This window comes from Arvicanthis niloticus, chromosome 22 (genome assembly GCF_011762505.2).
Source record: "Arvicanthis niloticus isolate mArvNil1 chromosome 22, mArvNil1.pat.X, whole genome shotgun sequence".
Classification (NCBI taxonomy): Eukaryota; Metazoa; Chordata; class Mammalia; order Rodentia; family Muridae; genus Arvicanthis; species Arvicanthis niloticus.
This window is the reverse complement of record NC_133429.1, coordinates 29047224-29070160: the sequence shown is the minus strand read 5'-3', so window position 1 is coordinate 29070160 and position 22937 is coordinate 29047224. Positions and strand designations below refer to the sequence as shown.

Genomic DNA, 22937 nt, shown 5'->3' with positions numbered 1-22937 from the left:
ATTATACTTATATATTAAGGCATCTCTCAATTCACATAAGAAAAGCTCTCATTGAAATGGACCATGACTAACAGAGACTCATAGCTTTGTATGATGCAGAGAACAAAGAATGCAGAATGCTCAGCTCTATGTGGGACATTAACGGCAAACTCCATCTTCTCAGGGGTCTGCCATCATTCTGGCAAACTGGTGGGATGATTGTAAGATTCCAAAGGTACGTACAACTACAAGCAAACCGTTTTCTGGACCCTGAATGGCAGCTACACATAGTACTCACAACGTTTGACCGCATGCCCAGCACCTGTATGAGATCAAGACAAGCCAAATTCCAGCACTCAGAGGAGTGTGAGCATGAAGTTCTATGCCTAGCAAAGAAACTGTTTGGAACTGATAGCTGAGGAGAGTGGAAGAAATGGTATTCTTTAAGGATATAAACCATGGTAAGTTCACTAAACTGAAGAGGAAGCCCATACACTTAAGAATTACATGGGTAGGTAGCACATATTAGACTTCATGGTCGGAATCAATGTAAATTCACCTTTTAAATCCAAGCAACTCAGAATTGTGGGGTTTTTTTTTTTTATTTTTTAAGTTTCCTCCATAGACTCTTGTTTGAACATTTAGGGTAGAACTGACAGGGCTTTATGAGAAGATTGTGGGACCATTCGGGGTTAGAGACTAGCAAGAGGAAGTATGTCACTGCTGAGAAAGCCCCAGCATTTTATGCACCAGCCCCATGTCAGGTTTTCTACACCTTCCCCAGTCCTGTTCACTTCCTTCTTCCTGTATGGATTAGTGTGACAGTCCAGCCTTCTGCTCATTTCTGGTCTGCTGCCATGTTGTTCTTGCCATGGAAAACTGCGTTTTCATGAAAATGTGAACTGGAAATAAACCTTTTCAGCCTTAAGGTGCTTTAATCAGGGTATTAATGGTTGTTAAGACAGACCAGTCATTTCTCTTTCTAGAATATCAGATTGTCTCAGGGAACAGCGTGTGTATCAAGCCACTAGTGGAAGAAGAATCAGATGAATGTTATAATCATCTTAAGTGATAGACCGCATTGTGTCTATATACAAATGTATGACCAAACATAGGTTCAGGGGCATGTGTTGGAACTAAAGAAGAAAAGGACAGAATAAGTCTAGAGAAACTATGTCATGGAGAAGTACAGAGTAGGATGAGTCCTTAGATTGCTAGGTAGACCATGCAGAGAGCCTGAATCAAGCCCATAGTTCAAAATATATTGTACTTATGTTTGAGTTATTTTGAAATTAATTAATGAATAAAAATCTAACATTCTTCCCTAATCTGCTAAAGTTGAGAAACACGTAATTAATTCATTATTTTGGCACAATTCCACTTCACTTCAGATTGACCTGATTTTATCACAATATTCATTCCTTGAAAATATACACCAAATCTAAAGCAAGTATTTTGTGTTTCCTCAATAATTACATGTGTATGAGAAGATTTTAATAACATTATATCACTGTTAAAATATGCTTCCTTGCATATATAACATGCTATAGAAACAAAATAGTATTGAACAACAGTTAAATAATGGTAAGGTACAAGTATAACAAATTTATAATATTTTATTTATAACAGATTTGTCTTCAATTCTCAAAAGTGTATATAAGTGAACACATAAAATGAAAGGAAGCAATAACTTTGATGTGTATAACTGTGGTGGTTTGAATGAAAATGGCCTTGGAACATGTAGAAATTCAAATACCTGGACCACAATTGGTGCACATCTTTGAGGATTCAAAGATACATCTTTGTTGGAGAAGGTGTGTTACTGAGGCTGGGTTTGAAGGTTTCAAAGGACTTGTATCATTTCCAGTGTCTCTCTGTTTTTCATTCATCTTTTTTTATGATACTATTATTCATTAAGATACCTGATTTCTTTCTAACAAGAAATTGAGATGGTGTGGATCCAGGTGGTAGGAGAAGTGTGCAAGAACTGTGAGAAGTAAGGCATAGGAAACTATAATCAGAAGATATTGTATGAAAACATTATATTCAATAAAAAAGACTGAAAGATCTAACAGAGAACATCCTGTTAAATATGAACAAGTTTAAGGCTGAATTTCATGATTCTGAATATTATAGTATTACATAGTCTTCCAAGGAATGTTTTTTTTTTTGCTTTGTAAAATATAGTATGAAATAATTTTAAAAGTACATCAATCATTAAACAGGGTGAAGGTGATCTTTCTGTTGTGGCTGCCGATGATAGGCTTTACTCTCTTGTCCCTAATCTCTGCTCCATTAAAAACTACCCTCAACCTAGAACTGACCTTAATACATGCACGTAATTAAAATGGTATAAAGGCAAAAAGAAGGAGGGAGAATGGGATAGGGGGTTCTAGTGAGGGGAAATGGGGAAAGGAGATGACATTTGAAATGTAATAAAATAAAATATCCAATAAAAAATAAAGAAAATGTAGGAGAGAAGGAGGGAAGGAGGAATAGGTAAATATGCTTGAATACATTATGCATTTTATAATACATATGTATATATAAATTATATATTATGTACATAATTTTTTTAAAAATTTGCATGATAAAAAAGATTATTCAACATAAAAAACTCTCATACATCTTCTAATATTATATATATATATATGTACATATATACATATATATATATGGTATTGCATAGGAACAAAAATATACTTTCATTCTTTCAAAATAAGTTAATCTTAATAGAATGTTATTTGAATTTCAAGTAAGTATTTTGTGAAATTTTATGTCTTCTGTTACATCATCATAATGACCTCATGACTAAGCAGTATTACTATCAAAATTTAAAGAAACTGAATACTGAGAAGTAATTTCACTTGCTAATAGCTATAAGTACTTAATGCTGAGACCACATTATAGACCACTTGTTTCATTTTAAAAGACATAATTTTAAGTATTAATGTATTTTCTTTTAGGAGGGTCTTGTTATTTGTAAGATACTCTGAAAACAAATAAATAAAAACATAGAACAGACTGGGAAAGTTTACCATGAAAAAAAGAGCTTACATTGTACTTGGAAATTAAAGTATATATCTTAATCAATTTAATGTATCATTACTATTTAAAATAGTAGTTCATATGTACCTTAAAATCAAAACTATTTTTATCTCTGTCTAACTAACAGAATCATTTGCTACTGAGATTTCAGTAGGAAATAAAAAGGAGTTTAGCTCAACATTATTGAAGTCTGATGGAATCAGGAAATTCAGTCAGTTAAGTTGAATGATTAAGAAGTAGCAGACTCATTTTAGCAGCTTCCAATTTATGCCATGTATGTATGAGATAAAACAAGTATATACAAGCAAGCTCTTCCGTATTTAGGAGCGTGTAACCTGAGGCACAGCATAATATAAAAGAAGTCGGGTGGAAGAATAAGAAGAAACACAAAACCAAACACAACTTCAAACTGTCATACTACAAGGGTCTCATTCATTCCACCCTCTTCCAAAGCTTCTTCTACTGTACAAGTGGATACTACTTCCACAGAGCCTTCTTTTGAGAGCTAAAGTTCTCTCCATTCATCATGCACTCAGTACAACTGAATTTAATACACTGTTATCTAACCCCATTTCTTACCCTCTTCTCTCTCTCTCTCTCTCTCTCTCTCTCTCTCTCTCTCTCTCTCTCCCTCCCTCTGTCCCTCCCTCCCTCCCTCCCTCCCTCCCTCCCTCTTTCAATTTTGGCATCTACAATGCTGCCTTAAAATCTTTTTTCTTCTGTATTCAGAAGTATATGAAATTCATTGAACATATTTCTAAGTCACTTACCTCTGTTCACACCCTTGCTGCCTCTGCTACAGCCTAGAAACTGTGTATCTGTCTTGGCTGCTTCATTTATTTTTGTTTTCTAATCTCTGGCCAATGTACTAAGTATATTAAATGTTCAAATTTACGTAACATGTACATCATAATTCTAACGACCTTCTCTTTAGGAATATATGAAACATAACATGATTTTATCTAAGCACAATAAACATTTCTCCAAGAGTAGAAATCTTAGAAATAGTTTGTTTCTATGGAGATGATACAGTAATTAGGTCATTACCAATGAGTGTGCAACAAATAATAAAAAGTCTTCTTTTTTCTTTATAATCAAGTTGATCCTTATCTACATATCATAGCTGTAAGCAAGTCATACGAATCATATCTTAGTGGCTTCCAAACGATGAAGTACATGGTTCCTTGTTTAACAAACACATTTTCAATTAAGTAGCAACTTATTCAAATCAAAGAGTTACAATTATTTTCTTATTTGGAACCCCAGAGAATGATTCCTGTGTTTAGTCTCAGTGGCACTGAGTATAAACACTGAGGATTTCTTTCATGTGTCTTCTGGTGCAATTCTGAGACATAAATATAATGGCAACTTGATAATGAGGAAACCAGAAAAACCAAAAACATATTTCCAACTAGGGAAAAAAACTGTCAGTAAATATTAAACAGGCGATGTGACATTAACAAAAGGCAAGATCTCAGATTTCAAAGCTAATGTGGATGTATTACTATACTGGATGACATAAAATAAAAATTAAACATACAATAAGTACTCCATTCAGGGAAGCATCAAATCTTCCCTGCTCTGCCAGCTTTTTTCAAATTTAATCCCCAAGTCTTCTCTCAATTTTTGCAACAAAACACTTGCTTTCTCTTTCACCCTACCCCTGGCCCAATATCCAATGATTCGTGCAGATTTGTCCATTCCCAACATTCATCCTCCTCACATTGCTATATGCTAGCTCCCAACTCTGCCGGCACTTCCTGAGATTCCACAGGCCACCCCTGCTACCAAATCACACAGGCTAAGTGTACATATCTTCATCTCTCTCGCCATTCCTCCAAGTCCAGTCCCACAGACTCATCCACAGCTCTGTAGCAGACCACCTGCTTCAGACCCATCTCACTTTCTGTCTCTGTTCCCAAAGGACTAACTAAGCATGTCCTGGTGGAACATATGTCTCTTCTCCCTCCTATGGAAACCCTCAGCCTCACCTCCCATAGTGCCTCCCAGGTCCTCTGTATCAGTTCCCAATACCTCTGTATCAATTTCCAATACCTAGGACTACATTTTACCTGGAGCCCACCTTGGCCACACCTATCAATATCCCAGAAGAATTTCCAACCAGATGACAAAGAGCAACCACACTTTCCTATGAGCCAGAGTGGGCAACAAAATCCAAGGAAGAAAGTATCCACGTAACAAAGACAAAACATGGATAGATAGACAGATAGATAGGTAGATAGATGGATAGGTAGATAAATAGATAGATAGATAGATAGATGATAGATAGATAGATAGATAGATAGATAGACGTAGAATTACTGTATTCCCAAACTCAGATGCTTAGATGCCAGTGTAAATACACAATAACAGCCAGGACAACACGTCTCCACCAGAGCAGAACAACCCTACCATAGCAGTGCATGAGTATTTAAAAAACAACAACAACAACAAAAACCCTTAAAACAGTCTTCATGAATATAAGAATTCCTTAAAGAAATTCAACCCCATTAAAAAATCTGTAAATGCAAACAGTCAAACAGTGGAGGGAAATGAATAAAATTATTCAAGACTTAACATTGTTAATAGAATCAATAAAGAAAACTCAAACTGAGGAAAATATGAGAATGAAAAATTTAGGAAAAAGAACAGGAATCTCAGAGATATTAGCATCAAAGAATATAAGAGGTGGAAGAGATAATCCCAGGCACTGAAACTACAGTAGAATCAATGGATACATTGGTCAAAAAAAAATTGAAATCTAAAATAATCTTGACACAAAATATACAGTAAATGTAGGACATTATGTAAAGACTAAATCTAAAAGTAATAGTAACCTAGGTGAAAGTCTCAGAAATTATTTTCTTTTTAATAAGTTATTTATTAATTTACATTCCCGCTGCAGTAACCAGGGGCACAGGAGATCCAAATCAGAAATATAAAGTTCCCTTGGCATACAATAATCATAAAATACTGAATTTACATAACAAAAACTGTATTAAAAACTGCAAAGGGAAAGGACCAAGTAATATATGACAGCAGATCTAAGAGAATAACACTTACCTTATCATGGGGACTCTAAAAGCCAGAAGGGTCCAAAAAGATGTTCTACAGTCTCTAAGAGATCACACATGCCACCCCAGAAGACTATGCCCAGAAAAACATTCAATCACAATAGATAAAGAAAATAAGACATTTCACAATAAAATTATATTTAAACAATATTTAGCTACAAAGCTAGCCCCATGGAAGGTGTTAGAACAAAACCTCCAACCTAAAGAGACAAAGAACACACAAGAACAAATAATCCAAGACCAATAAACCAAAAATGAAACATACCACCATCAGCACCACCACTAACACTGTTGCCACAACAACAACAACAAAACCAGGAATTTAAAAAAAAAAATGCTCAATGTTACTTATAAACATCAATGTTTTTACATTAATTCCCCAGTTAAAAGACTCAGACTAACAGAATGAATTCAATTAAAAAAATATCATTCTGCAGCAACCAAGAAACAAATATTAACGTCAAGAATAGACATCATCTCACAGTAAAGGATGAAAAAGATATCTGAAGCAAACTAACAAAATAGACATAAAACTTAACATAGTCAGAAGAGTTAGGAAAGGACAGTAAATACTCACCAAAGGAACTACCCACCAAGAGGGCATTGCAATTCTTAGCAAAACATAAAGGCACCCCAGCTGTAAAACTAAACAAAACAAAATGAAACAAGAACCCTAGTACATCTTGAATCACATATTTATTCTCACACATTGATAGTGTGAGACTTCAACAACCCATTTGCACCCATGGTAACGCATCACCATCAGGACCACCACTGTAATTCAGACAAAACTAAAGAGAGAAATACTGGAGCTAAATGATGGTATTAATCATTTGGTCCTAATGTATTTGCAGAACACTTCTCCCAAAGGCCAAAGAATATAACTTCATAGCACCATCTTACGGCACTTTCTTCAAAATCGACCACTTTTTGGGATACAAAGCAAGTCTCAAGAAATGTATCAAGAAAATTGAAGGAGGACGCTGTATCCTATCAGACCACTGCAAATTAACGGTGAATATTAACAACAAAAAGCTTTAAAATGCATGAAAACTGAATAACTCTCTTCTGAATTAATAAAAAAGTGCATCAAGACAGAAGTTAAGACAGAAATTAGAGACTTTCTAGAATTGAATGAAAATGAATTCACAACATACTCAAACTTATAGGGGCAAAATAAAGATGGTTCTAAAGGTCAGTTAACAGTACTAAATGCCTATTTTAAAAAAAAAAAAAGATTTCATACTGGTAACTTAACAGCACATTTGAAATCTCTAAAAATGAACAAAAAAGAGAAACAAAAAGAAAAAAATACATACCCTGAAGATATAGGTGGCAAGAAATAATCAAACTCTCAGCTGAAATCCAATAAAATATAAACAAACATACAGTAAGAGTTGACAAAACTAAGAATTGGACCTTTGAGAAAAGTAGATTGACAAACCCTTATCACAATTAACTAAAAAGTGGAAGAAAGAGAATACAGAAATTAAGATAAGAAGAGAAAAAAGAAGACACATAACAGACACTGAGGAAATACAGTGAATCATAAGGACATACTTTAAAATGTTGTATTCCACCAAGTTACAAAACCTAAAAGAAATAGATAATTTTCTCAATACATATTTCTTAGCAAATTTAAATCAAGTTTTGATAAGAAATTTAAAAAGACCTATGACTCCCAGTGAATTAGAATTAGTAAGTAAAAGTCTATCAGCCAAAAAGCCCAGTACCTGATGGCTTTATACAGAATTCTACTAAACTTTCAAAGAAAAATGGATGCCAACACTCCTCAAATTATTCAATAAAGTAGAAATAGAAGGAACTTTGCACATTTTGCTTCCTGAAGCCACAGTTGCCATAATAAGCAAACCATGTAAGGACCCAACAAAGATAATCACAAATTAATTTTCTTTATAATATAGATGCAGCTATTCTTAATAAAATATTAAAAATTAAATCAAAGAAACCATCACAAAGCTTATCCATCACAATCAAGGAGATGTCATTCAAGAGATGCACAGATGTTTCAACATATGTAAATTGATAAATTTAATGCATTTATATAAACAAACTGAAAGACAAAAACCACATGATCATCTTATTAGATACAGAAAAGACTTTTGACAAAAATCCAACACTCCTTCATGAAAAAACTCCTGGAAATATTCGAGATATTGGGTAGATACATTGCTATAATAAAGCCAGTTTATAGCAGGCACATAGCCAATACAAATTTAAATGGAGAGGAACTCAAAAACAATTCCACCGAAATCAAGATCAAGAAAAACTTGTCTATTGTCCTTTCTTTCCATACCTCTTCAATACCAGTACTAGATTTAGGCAATATCTAATTATGTTGTTGCCCAAAGGGGTCTTATGGGAATTCCCAAATAATCCTTTCTGTTTCTAAGACTATAAGTTGTTCTCCACAAAGTAGATGTAAAGTCCCAGTACTCATGACAATACCTACACAACTCATTGAACATGGAGAAGTAGAACTAGAAATTACATATAGCCTACAGTCCTAGATGCTACAATCTTTGGTACAGGAAAATGCTTTGCAAGGTGCCAAGGGAGATATGTAAACACCAAACCAACCACAAAACTTTTGATCAACGACGCTGTCCTGCCTGCATGATATACTAGGACCATGGTGGCACAAAGCTTGTGTGAGTAACCACTCTGACTAAAGTCCCACTCGGTGAGATGGAGCTCATACCTGACACTGATTCAGTGAACAAGACCTTGTAACTAGAGTGCACAAGGGCCTAGAGGAAAACCAAATGATACTGTTCTTAAACAAATAGCAATAAAAGGATATCCTGCTATACTTCTAGACCACAGCCTTGCTCAGCCATATCCAAGAATCTTCCTTCTGCTGCAGGTGGGAAAAAAAAATCACAGAAACACACAGCCAGACAATATGGAGAGAATGAAAGACTTTGGACAAAAGATATGTCTCCATTAAATCCTTATAAAAGTAGTTTAACAGCCAGTGATGATGGAGGATATCTAGGGAAAAAAAAAAAGCCTTCTTAGTCAACATGACTAAAGAAAGCACATATGAACTCACAGAGACTGAGGCAGCATGCACGGGGCCTGCAGAGGTCTGCACCCGACCCTTTACACAAGTAATAGAGTTTCCAGTTTAATGTAATTACAGGATTCCTGAGTGTGCAAATGATTGGATATCTGTTCCTCTTCTTGGACTCTTTGCTTCTCTGTATTTGTCTTGTCCAATTCCAGTATATTAGTTGTTTATCTTATTAAATTTTATTTTAAAAATAAACAATCAAAATGGGAAAAGAAAAAAATATATAAAAATACTGTGCCATGGCTGGGCAGTGTTGGCGCACGCCTTTAATTCCAGTGCTTGGAAGGCAGAGGCAGGCAGATTTCTGAGTTCGAGGCCAGCCTGGTCTACAGAGTGAGTTCCAGGACATCCAGGGCTACACAGAGAAACCTTGTCTTGAAAAACAACAACAAACAAGAAAATACTGTGCCATGAAATATGAATGAAATTAAGTTGTCTCAGAATACTTTTGCTGCTGTATCAACCCTTTAGAAAATAGGTTCTATGGGACGGAATTTGGTTTGGTTTTTACCTTTATATCACTCAGTTTAAGCAGTATCTTATTAATTGTTCTTTACCACATTGACACCCTTTTGATACATTTTGTGAGTGTGCTTTTTCATCTATACAGTATAGCAACCATTTTTGGAAACCAGTTAATTGCTCTCTCTTGACCAATTCTTACTTAAAGTTATATTGAATATTATAACTGCAGAAGAGTTCCAGGACAGGACCCTTCACTGGGAATCTTTAAATCCAAGTCTAAGATCCTAAAGATGACAATCATTTTTTTACCATTATATTTATGTAGTTTGTTTTTCTCCATTTCATTCTACAATTCTCCTTATGCTGTGTTTTCTTGTCCAACGAATCAGTTAGTAGCTCTATGCATGATGTGATGTCAACAGGAATGTGAGCAATCAGAAAGCAAAGGAAACTCCATCTCTCTCTGTTTTAGCTGAAACTTTAGCCAGTATTACTCCATAACCCAGACAAGGAGTGTGTTTTATCATGCCTATTATGAGGTTAGCTTGGCATTCCCTTCACCACCCTTTTGAATCGCACAACTTGTGCAAAACATTCTCATAGGGATATTCAGATATATCTTAAATTATTAATGAAATTTTACATGTGACCCCTGAATATAAAAGTAAGTTTAAAATTTTGGCCAATAACAAAATGGTAAAATATACAAAAATCTGGTACATTTCTAGAATCTCAGAATTACCCTGTCAAAGTCGTTTGATTATAACGATACGTTATACACACCAATTACCAATGATGTCTCCCGAGTGAGAGCTTTTATGCCAATTGGGACTTGAAGACTAGTCATTTTCACCTTTTAGATTCTAAATGCTAATCTCATCTATTAAATTTGAAAATATAGCTCAATCAGTTTTAAATCCTCTGGCTTGATGAAGGGCAAGTACAACATGTACTTTTAGGTATAAAAATCAGTATTTAGAATGATGTTAGAAATTATACTAATTTAAGAAAGTGGCCATAATAGGTTCTCTTCTTAGTGTCTATCACCACTCCAGTCATGGGCAGTTGGCTAGATTATGGTACAAGGCATGAATTTTCTTTTATTGAATGAAAGTTAGACTGCTCTTGGTTACTCCAAAGTAAATGTACCACTATTATATTATTGGGAAAACCTTGATGGACATTCACTGTTGTTTGTAAGTTTTACAGCAGTGTAGAACTATTGATTGCTTTTTTCTTTTTCATCTTAAATACTACTTTCTTGTACTGTACAAACTAGTTCTTAGGGACGAAGCTTCTAAGTCACTTCTTGCTCAATTTCTCCACATTCTGTGCCCTAAATGTGTGGTATCTTTAGCAATGGGTCTTATCTTCAACTTCTTCCAGGCAACTAGATAAAGTGAAATAACCTCTAACCTGTCCTCAAAGAAATGTCTTTGTATAGGAGGAGAAGACTGCAGAAATTCACAAACTAGTCAAAATGCAAAGAACTGGCTGTGGTGGTCCCAACCCCAATTGGTACAACTGTAATTGGTACATCTTAGACCCAGTGTTCACTGGAAACTGATAAAGAGGGGCTGAAAGAGTATGAGCCAGGGCTAAAGACCATGACACCTGCTGATCCTCCAATGTGACACAAAAAGCCGCATCCATGAACGAATATGATTTCCTAAACAAGACCTTCATGATGACATCACAGGTTGTCATTGTAGACATGGAAAAGTTCTTAAGGCTCTGCCCTTAGATGAAAAGTTACAAGCAATCTATGGTTGCCGAGAGAGAATACCAGTCTTCTACAGAGCTAATTCTCCTGATAGTTTATCCAATAACAAGCAGTCAGTCCTAGACACTTAGACATCCGAGCAGAACTAAATGGAGCCAAATCTGTATTTATATATGCATGTACCTACATGAACATATATGCATGTACATATGTACATACATGCATATATACATACATATAGAGAGCTGGAAGATATGTATATATAGATAGATGATAAGTAGATGAAAGATAGATGTAACAATAAAAATTAAGGAATAAGTGATGAATTAAAGATGGAGTTGGAAGGAAACACAGGAGAAGTTAGAGACCAGAGGGAGGGCTACAATGTAATACTCATCTATGAAAGTCTCAAAATTAAAAATTATAAATTAAAAATTAGTCCAGATTAAATATAAACAAAGAAGTCAGTAAAGTGACAAAGAACGTAGAGACAGTTGTCAAAAGGGTATTAGCCAACTGCTACATAAGTGCAGTTACACATAGATAAAATGGGAGGATTTCTTCGTTTACTTGTGTAAATTAATACATATTGCACAGAAAGGAACAGTATCAAACACAATTTTACTTATACAAACTAACTATGTTCACCTACTGTCTCTACTAACTTGAAGTTATTCTTTACTACCTATGCAGTTATTTTTTAAAGTACATTGTTCGCTTCTTTAATAAATCACCACAGCTTATTACACAGAGATATTGTTGGCATCCATATGTTACAGGTGAATTATTAAAATGGCCTCACAGATCATACAGAAGAAGACTAGCTTGTTCAGTAGTGGGATGAACAGGCAAAGGGGATGCAAGGAAGCACCTTTAATACAGCTTGAAAGAGCTCCTAAAAGCCTTATAGAAAAAGTCAATTTTTGAGATGAGTTTTTAAGGAAACATTTTTCCAACTGCACAAAGGCAAGAAGAAGCAAAGGCAACAGAAAACATGTAATTTTCTAGTAAAGTGTAACTGTGCATTACATGAGTTCCAAGTGATGAGGGGCATTTGAGGACAGAATAGGAAGGACTTTATCCCTTAAGAAGAAGGAGTAAGTCAATTAATTCAACCACAGAAATGAGAGGTTATGGTTGCATGCTCAGGAAGATGTGTCTTTCTCTGGATGTCTGTGTGTATGAGGATTCCAGAATGCCTCTTCTATACAGTCTTACCACACAATGCTCTAACTTAGTGACACAAAACATTCTTCTGTGAGATAAAGGAGTAAAAACATACCTCCTGAAGTAAATTGTTTTGATTTGAGGAGTCTGTGACAGACATTTAAATTTTTTATTGCAGCACAATGATTTTTGTTTTCAATAAACCACTACAGAAAGTGGGGAAGTCGGGTGGGGTGGGGGGCAGGGACATCCTTGTGGAGATGTGGGGGAGAGGTATGGGATGTGAAACGAGAGAGTGGACTGGGAGGCAGATAAAGTCTGCAGTGTAAAAAAAAATATTAAATAAAATTTAAAATATATATATATAAAGCACTACAAAGAACTGTGATGAATAAGATACATGAAGGCAGAAGAAAGGGCAATTGCTGGGTGACAGTTGTTAAATTGTAGGAAATGGAGAAAGTCATATCAGACATGGGTGTGTTGGAATGATTAGAATTTTTTGTACCTATCCCACCTAAAAGTTTTAGCAGGGTACGTAAATGGTTTCATTTAGAAAGACAGAATTGGAAGGGACATAACGAAATCATGCGTGTGTGTGTGTGTGTGTGTGTGTGTGTGTGTACATAAAATTAAAAATTAAAAAGAATTAAGTTGATATGTATATCAACATATGTATATCTACATATGGCATATATATACATATATACATATATACATATATACATATATACATATATACATATGTATATACATATAATTTTATTAAGAAAAGTTTCCCACTTGTGCACATTTGAGTTTCACAGAATTTTCTACAATTGTGTGTATAATATTTCCTAGTATCATTTGTCTTAAATTTTTGACCATCCATGGGCATTACAAGAAAGTATACTCAAAAAGCTCCAGTTTTGGCTTAGTAAACATAATTTATAAACTGTGTATTGGGATCACACTGATACCAGGCTCCTCTGAACAGAAATAAGTAGACAGTAGCATATTCATAGCAGCAGAGAAGTGAGAGTTCGCACATATAAAAATTAATTTAAATTATGTCAGCTATTCTGCACAAAATGCATTTGCATATGTAGAAGTATGAATATATTTTATTAAATTAAAATGCCATGAAAATAAATTCTTGTTTCCTAGTGTGTACTTACACTTCTCATTGGCCATTTACCCTTTGCCTTTGAAATTACGCGATGAAAATATTCTAAGTGATAGTCATAAAATTTGACAACATAATCTTCAGAAAATAAAAAGAATGGTTTGTACTCTTTATGAAGCGATGAAAGTAAAATCTCATGCTCTCCATGCCAGAGTATCTAGTGATTCTGTGTGTGTTTCTTCTGTGATGGCATAATTTTAAGAACGTTAACTCTGAAATCCCAATTCCTTGCAGAAGGTTCCTCTCAGAAGCATAAGGCACCATTTCAACAATAGTTACATTTTAAAACTTTATTCTTTTCTTAAGATACTTTTTTTTATATACAGTGTTCTTTTTACAGCATTTAGTTTGATTTCTTTCTGCACTGTTTAGGCCAGAAAACATACTGTCTTAAAAACAGGTTAAGTCTGGTGGGGTGGAGGTGGGGAAGTGGAGATATCCTCTTGGAGACAGGGGAGAAAGAATGGGATGAGAAACAGTCTGAGGAAGGACCTGGAAGGGACTAATGACTGAACTGTAAAAAAATATATATATAATAATAATAACAATTGTTATTATTATTATTATTATTATTATTATTATTATTATTATTGTTTATTGGTTAAGTCACACAGGTAAGAATAATAACAATTTAATTCTTCCCTTTGAAAGTAAAAATAAAGATTCAACTACCAAGCCTTTATCTTATGCTTTAGGTACTATCTTGTCTACAACAAAAATCCTAAATTATAGCACCAAAAACATAATCACCCAAACTTAACCCCTTGCTTGTTACTGCGAACTTCAAGATCACATACCATTTTATGTGACAAGAATGTTGAAAAAATGAGTTTGTAGTTGGCAAAGTTTATGCATTGTCTGCACACTAAGGGTTTTTACCTGCGTATGTTATCACATCAATGCAACAGTGGTTAGAAATTTTTCCTCTGCATTTTCAGAGAAACATCACCTGCGGAGGACGGTGTTAGCCAGACTCCACTGAAGGAATTGCAAAAAGCCTGTGTCGTGACCGAGCATGTGGAAATCAGTGACCCTTAAACTTTGAAACACTGGGGCAGTGCACCTAATCTGCCCACACAGTCGGCTTCAGGGTATTGTAAAGTGTTTATATCTCGGTGTACAGGGAAGGAATAAAAAAGTAATGCTTCTGTGCAGAGCCTGAGGGCAGTGGCATTTTGAATCACTGCCACAATAAGCAGATTGGCTCTGAGAAGAGAATATACTCCAGAACAACACAGAACAGACACGCGCTATCAGCGTAACACAGGAGAGGTGACAAGATTAAAAATAAAACTATCAAGGGAAGAGTGAGAGAACGATCGTATCCAGAGATTAGGCTTTGCAAAAGCAAGAAACTTCTAGAAATCCAGTATTCATTTACACAGAGGTCCCCTCTAAAATTCTGGATACCCTTACCATGTTTTTCCTCTGTATCTTTGCACTTGTTCCAGAACACCGTACAGAGCAAAAATGATGATTAAATTAGAAGCATTTATATCTTCACAATAGAAACCGTGCAGTGAGAAGAAGCCCATTGTTTCTTGCAGAAATGATAATACTGAATTATAAAGTCAACCTTGGTACTGAACGATACACACATTTGAGCATTAAAACGAAGTCAAATCTGATATGGTTTAGAATTAAGCATTTTCTACACTGGGAACTGATTTATCCCCAGGCATTTGAGACACACTTGGCAGGCAACACTTTTGTAATTCATATAAATCATTTTGACTCTTTGACAACAGAGAAAAATCTATCCTAATTAGTTTCTACTTTACCTCATATTGAAAAGCATAGTAAACACGATACTTAAGTCTCCTGCAATTGTGATTGCTTTTGCATCACAGTTAACGAAATTAGATAACAGGCATTATCTTATGCTGTGTATATAAAGCATAGCTGATTTTTGTTCACTGAATGCTTAGTTTGTAAACTACTGATGCCTTTAAATTCGACTCTGTGATACATGAGAGACAGAACTGCACCGCATTCACTATATAGCAGCCATAAAAACACACAGCAGGCATGAAACATCTCCATACCGTTCCATGACAATACGAAGGAGTATTTAAAAATGCCCATGAAGTAAATAATTCGCTATTATTCAGCTGGAATTCACAGAGAAGGCTTCCGCCATCCCTTCTGTACATTTAAAAACAGACTAATTGCTTGCACATTACCCACTAGGTACACCCACTTGCTACTCCACACTGCCTACTTTTCCTTTCATTATTTCCTCTTCATTAAAAGTTTGACTGTATATTAACTTCCTCCGTAGTGAAGCCATTTAAAGCAGACTTACTTGAAAAGTGTAAAACCGGGTCCCATTAGGAAGATGCACTTTAGGGGAGCCAGAAACGGTGTTCATATCCGAGAAAATCATTTCTGATCACAGAGACAGTGTAATCCACAAGAGCTACAGACGCCGAGCCGAGAGCTTAACGTGCAGATAAATCCGTGCACGCACTGAGGGAGACTACAGAGTAAAATGAAATCTGCCCCATCCTTCCTGGATGCACAGGAATAGCTTTTAGAAGCTCTCTTTCCCGTTAGAAATCTAAGCTCAAAGGGCACCAGCTACTGACCTTTCATATAGCTAGCTCTTTATAACGTAGAGTGTTTAAAAAAAAAATTAAAAACACAGAAGGAAAGAAGCAAGAACCAACGATAAATGGAGCCTGTGCAGGATCTGGCAGGGCTGTGGACCTGCCCATCTGTTCTCAGTGATAATCAGCTCCCTCCACCACAGTCTAGCAGAGTGATTATGCTAAATATCCTGGTTAACCAATAACATACACTTTCATTTCAGGGATGCATCCACCGTGTTATTCAGAGGACCTCTTCTGACGAACGTGGAGCTTGCTTCACACGCTGTTACTAAGCTGCGTTTAGTAACTGAAGCTTGTTTTCAATCACTCTAGTTTTTTGGATTTTTTTTTTTTTTTTTTTTTTTTTTTTTTTTTTGTAATCCTCAATCTCTCTGTCTACTCTCAGTCTTTCCAATGGTGTCAATTTTTTTTATAAAGCCTTTATAAGGTGAGACTTCTTCCATATAGATCAAAATATAAATAACTACAACGCTGGGAAGCAACAGTTACAACCATTTAAATCTCTGTAATGTTAGGAATATTTACAGATAAAATTAAAATAATTTCCTTCTGGACTATAAAAAAATCACCATTGCAACATGTTTATTATCCAGTCATTTCTAAACTTAGCTAAAAAATAATATTAAAACACTTAAAACATCACACATTTTAAAATTAAGACCATTTCTTATATAAAGCAGCTAATAAAGGTATTTATAGACAGAGGACCTTTAATGGAGGATTCACTAAGTGTTTGTAAGCATTGAAATAGTTTGTTAAAGATTCTTATTTTTTTCTCTATGTCTTTAAACAATTATTCACTCCATATAAAAGATCAGATCTGGATGACTTGGCAAGTTCTTGAGGTAAAAATAAATGTTCCATTTACACATGGTTCAAAGGGTGGAGATGTCAGGAGTGAAATGGAGTGACCCAAAAGGCTGTCTTAGCAAAAATATCCAAGTTCAAGCGGTGAGACATCATCAAGGACTAGGGACCACCTACTTTGAAGAGGCAGGTGATGAGAGGCTGGTGAGGGATCAAATGGCTACGACCAGGCACACACAGAATCTTAATACTAGATTGGGAGGCTGAGGGGCGAGGATTACCATGAGTTCAAGCAATTCTGGGCCAATACAGCATTTTTAAATTATCATTTGCTTACACTCACAACAGTTGGGAAGCAAATCGAGGACCTGGATTTGTTTGTTTGTTTGTTTGGTTGGTTGGTTGGTTTTTGTCTGGAAGAGAAAGTACCTACACATGTTAGCAGGAACTCTATAAAGAAGGTTTGCCAGACGTGGGTGGACTGCTCTGTGTTTAAGGGAAATGTTAGGTAGCACATCAGTGAGCTGCTAATCCCAGAGACAGAAACTCCAGAGCGAGCCAGCTAGCAGGCATATTAGAGAGTTCTAAGTTGTAGTGGGAACATCTACCTCAATAGGATAATTCTCAATATCACCTCAGGCCTCCCCATGCAGGGACACACAGACACATAGACACACAGATACACAGTCTCACACACACGCACACACACACACACACACACACACACACACACACACACACACACACACATTGTAAGCATATAAATGTGCACCCATTTTAATCATTTATTTAAATTTGTATAAATTGTTCTATTTGCTCCTTTGCAGTGTTACTTGGTATTTCATATCTTCCCTACTTTCTCTTCTGCTTACAGTATTACAGTATCTCCTCACCAGTTTGACTTTTGTTTCCTTTTGACATGCTTGCACCATTTGTTACTTGGGTTTTGATTTGTTTTTGTTTTGTTTTGTTTTTTTTTTTTTTTTTTTTACTTAAATGAGATTTTAAATATTCTCTAGTACCAATAACTTGACAACTGTTCTTGTATTATTACAAGTAATTCTGAGGGCATAATTTCAATAATTATTTAAGTACTCATAATATCCCATTTTTTTTTCAGCTAATATCCCCCCTCTTATTTCTTACCTCCTGGGATTCTCTCAAATGGGTTTAAGGTTTAAACTGATTGCACAGTCCTACTGTCTGTGATGAACAGACCCAATGAAGAGCTTCGATTTAGAGTTGTTCTCTCTACACAATGTTAATCATATTATCTCATCATTCTGAAAAAAAAAATGATTTGTAAACAAGACAGTTTGTTCTCTGCCTGATAGCAATAGAGAAGGTGGTATTCTACCCTAGACATGGCCAAGCTTGTGTAAGCAGCTACATTCACAGTTGTTGAGGCTGAGGCCAAGATTTCGCCCACCATCATTGTGGAAATAAGAAGCATTATACAGATCAGATCATTTGACAGGGAGAGTTTGACTCAATAAAAAATGAAAAAATGCACTTACATGGACCGGGTTCTGCTTAAAGCAAACATTGGCAGTTAAAGTTAGTCCACCACATGCATACAACTTCCCCACGCTGTGTGCATCTTTTAGTCAGGTCTAAAGAGTCATAATAATAGACGTAATGTCCTTCAGGAGTTTCAATACTGCTCTGAGTTTTGGGTTAAACTCTCTGTGCAAAGCTGTGTTTTTCAGTCGGTTTACTCTCTTGAACTTACCCTGCTTTTTAAAACTTGGTAGTACTTGTCCATCATAAAAAAAAAAAAAAAAAAAAAAAAAAGGAGGCTGAAGTTTAACTTAACAAGGATGTATTTATTTTTACAAATTAATCTGTTATGATATGCTAAAATTAAATTTAGCATATTGAATAGACACATCACTGCAATTTAATAGGCATGATCTACTTTTAGAAAAGCAAATGAAAGAAAACTAAAACCTTTAAAAATTGACATTTTCGTGCCATTTTCTTCTCTTTAATTCTCTTCAGTTCCCTAACCAACCACATTGTGTTAACCAGAAATCCATGAGTATGATTCACTTCTCAAGCTCAAACCTTCAGCTTCATAGACAATTGGGTTTAAGAAGTATTCTCTAGTACTATTAAAAAATCTAAATATTAAACTTGATTTTTTTCAAATGTTCATATGGAAAATGGATAAATTTTTATTTTTTGGTAAAATTGTTCTGTTAAATGCTGAAGTACAGAGTATGAATTTGTTAATGATATAGTATAATTAGTTTTTTAGTATCTTTTGTTAGTGATTATACAGGCAATTAATACTTGAACTATGAATTATTGGACTAGAACAACAGATATTAACAAAAGGTACCATTGGCAAGCTTCACTTGTGGCTTTCCTACTCATGGCAATCACAAAATTATGTCTCTGTTTAGGAAACTTTTGAAACATTTAAAAAGAGAACATACTTGTAAATATTTTATGAAAATTACATAAGTCTGAAGGAATTCTGTCCATGAGAATATCCACATAAAATGAATGGGTGGGACTGAATTCATGGAGGTAAATTGTGTGAGGACATGGAAGTACTTTCATTATGCTGTTTATGCTTCAAGCATACTAGTATGTCATCTTTAGACCTAAGTAGTATTCATATTATATGTGAATTCTTGACTAAACTAAGTAGAAGGCTATAGTCTATTAAGTGTACCTTGCTCTCTATTCATTTTCTCTCAACATCGTATATTTGCTTCAGCATATATTAATGGCTAGTATTCAAGGGTTTTCATTGACTAGTATTGTTCCCAAGCTCTGAAGAATAATGGTAAAATATGCAGTATGAACCAACCTTTATATTTGGTTGGGCACATAGTAAATGACAATAGAGAGTAACTAACCAAAAAATTGCAATGCAGTGTTTCAAGTACTAAACAGTGTTGCAACCTACAGGGTCCTAAGTTATTTGGTTCAAAAAGTCCCTTATACGAACGCTGCATCAGATTGGTCCCAGCAAAAGCAGGTGGATGTCAGCTTCCCAAAGGTCAGGTTTAACCATCAAACAGGCATTGATGGAATGGAGTAACCAAGAAACATAGCTGATAGAATTTCAAGGCATAGGAGATACTGGCACTGGATGTATGTTTGTGTATGAATTCCGAAGTGAAATTAGGAAAAACTTTAATCTGATCATTACTATATTTCTCCACAACCAAGTATAACCAGACCATTTTTGTCTGATCAAAGATTTGAAATTTAGAGCTATATTTTCACAGTTTTGGTGATGATATTTGGACGTCATTCTTTAGCTTGAGAACTTTCCAAGGTTAATTTAAAATACTAAAAAACTTAATTCTTTGATTATCTTCAATCTATCATAAGATCATTAAGACATTTACTTGTAAATAAAAGAACATACATAAGAGGGCCTGTGGAGTTATCACAATGGGTAAGAGCCCTTGTCCTGAAAACATTAGAGACTCAAGTTTAAAAACACAAGCACCAAGAGTATTTTTAAAAAGCCAGACATGTTTGCATATGCCTGGAACCCATGCATTGTGAGGAAGAAATAGAAGGATTGCAAGAGCTCACTGGCTAGCCAGCCTAATAGAAAAATTGAGCCTCTGGTTTAGCAAGAGATTTTGTCTCAAAACAGTAGGTGGAGCACAATAGAGAAAGACACCTGACATTCTGCTTTGGTCAATTCATATGCATGCATAGGTGCATTTACCTGCACATACATGTGTATATACCATGCACAGTATAATGAATGTATAACATAATACACAGAAAAAAGCATTTATCACAGAGCAATGTTATGTGAGGAAAACATGTAACAATGCTTTTCAAGCAGCGTGTACTATATGGAAAAAAAAAAGGAATCTACTACAATTGGAATAGACAGACAACTGCAAAACATATTAGGGAGATGCACAAAAAGAAGTAAATGGAGAATAAAACTTTATAAAGTTCAAATATAGCTGTCCCAAACACTTGTATCTTTATGGAACTCAAATGAAAAAGCAATATTTGAAATACAACTAAATTATACTTTCTTAAAACTTGATAAGCAGAACTTTGAATTCCAACACTGTTTTTAATTGACTGCTCCAAGTCATCTCCCATGTCATTCTGCCTCAGAGGATATTCCATGGCCTTCTAATATGCTTACAGGATTGCACTTACAAGAATCCTAAAATGCTTCAGAAGTTGTCATTATGTAGTCTGTCAATATAAAGATTCAGCTTAAAGATGGTATACAATACTTCAAAATAATTTCCTTCCCAATTGGTGGTTTTCAATCTGTGAGTTACAACCACTTTGAGGGTTGAAAGACCCTTTCACAGGGGCTTGCTAAGAACACTGGAAAACACAGATATTTACGTTACAATTCATAACAGCAGAAAAAGTATAGTTATGAAGTAGCAGTGAAGGTAATTTTATAGTTGGGGGTCACCACAACATAAGGCATATATTAAAGGGTTGTAGCATTAGGAAGTTTAAGAACCACTATTGTAAGTAGTTGTGAAGAGATGGATCAACAGTCAAAGCGTGTGGTGCTCAGTGAGGAGTCTGAGTTCAGACTCAAGAACCAACACTGGTAGGCTTACTAATGCCTACAGCTCTTGTCCCAAGAAACCCAATGCCCTCTCTGGCCTCTGGATTTGCTGCCACATGTGGGCATACAGACAAATATACATAAATTAAATTAAATATACATTTTAAAAAGTAGTTGTAAGACACATTTCATTTCATGTAAAGTCATTTGCCTTTAATGCATTCATTTATGCACATGGATAAGAAGCTCAGAAGTTTGCTATGGTGACGAGAATTTTTGAAACTTAAACAACATATTAAACTGGCTGCTCATTTTTCTGTTAGTTTGTGGTAAACTCTGAGGTGAAAAGAGGACATTGTAAAAGAAGAAAGAAGGATGAAAAGGAGAGAAGAGAAGGGAAGAGGAGGAAGAGAAGGGAAGGGAAGATAGGCATATTGCTATAATTTGCATCATAGCACTGTATGATAACAAAGAAATTTGTCAGCATACATTCTATTGTAAGTCATGCCAGATGGAGAGAGTGTTGGAGCCCAGATGGACACTGATTCTGACTGAGTCCATGTGGACTATGATAGCTCACTAAGTTATTGCTAGCTAGCTATTCATTCTCCTTTCTCACAGCTTCTCTGAGATCTTTATCCATTCCCAGATCTAACAGTGTGTATCTTTATGTTCGTATCACATATGGTATGTACACATCTTCATACAGAATAGGCAAGCTTTTGGTGAATTAGAGAAGATGAGATCAGCTATCAGAAGAATGTAGTAGTCCCAAGTGTCTTTAAGATATTGAATAGGTTATGTTATGTACAGGAAAACAAGCTTTTGCTAGTCTACATGTATCAACTTCCCTACCTATAGATACAGATAAGTTCACAACCACAAAGCATGAGAGAGAAATGTCACTGAATAAGAGAAGTGCAATGGGAGGAGAGGCCCTTGGTCCTGTGAAGGCTCCATGCCCCAGTGTAGGGGAATGCAAGGACAGGGAGGTGGGTGGGTGGGTGAGGGAACACTCTCAGGGGGAGGAGGTAGGATAGGGCGTTTGGGAGGGGCAGAACCAGGAAGGGGATAATGTTTGAAATGTAAATAAAGAAAATATTCAATAAAAAAGTAGTGGTTCTTGTCTTCTTAATGCAAAACACTTCCTTGAAGCCTTTTCATAAGAAAGTGACACAAATGATGAGAGGAAGGAAAGATCCAAAATAGTTACCAGTCCCATGGAGAGGACTTGGGATCATATTGTGTTGGTATGAAATAATAAAGCTTTGT

General features: G+C 35.4%; 1 protein-coding gene across 28 annotated transcripts in view; it reads right to left on the bottom strand.

Moving 5' to 3' along the window:
• Ppfia2 (PPFI scaffold protein A2) overlaps positions 1-22937 on the bottom strand; it is a 436080-nt gene that overhangs the window by 279282 nt on the left and 133861 nt on the right. For 11 of the 28 annotated variants that reach the window (XM_076920142.1, XM_076920144.1, XM_076920146.1 and 8 more), the window contains exon 1: positions 16024-16220. The exons of 15 other annotated variants lie outside the window; for them this stretch is intronic. In XM_076920142.1, coding sequence (XP_076776257.1) covers positions 16024-16104 — 81 coding nt within the window. In that variant the 5' untranslated portion in view covers positions 16105-16220. Of the gene's footprint in view, positions 1-16023; positions 16221-22937 lie in introns of those variants that run through there. 2 more of the 28 variants (XM_076920137.1, XM_076920139.1) reach the window with 1 other exon arrangement.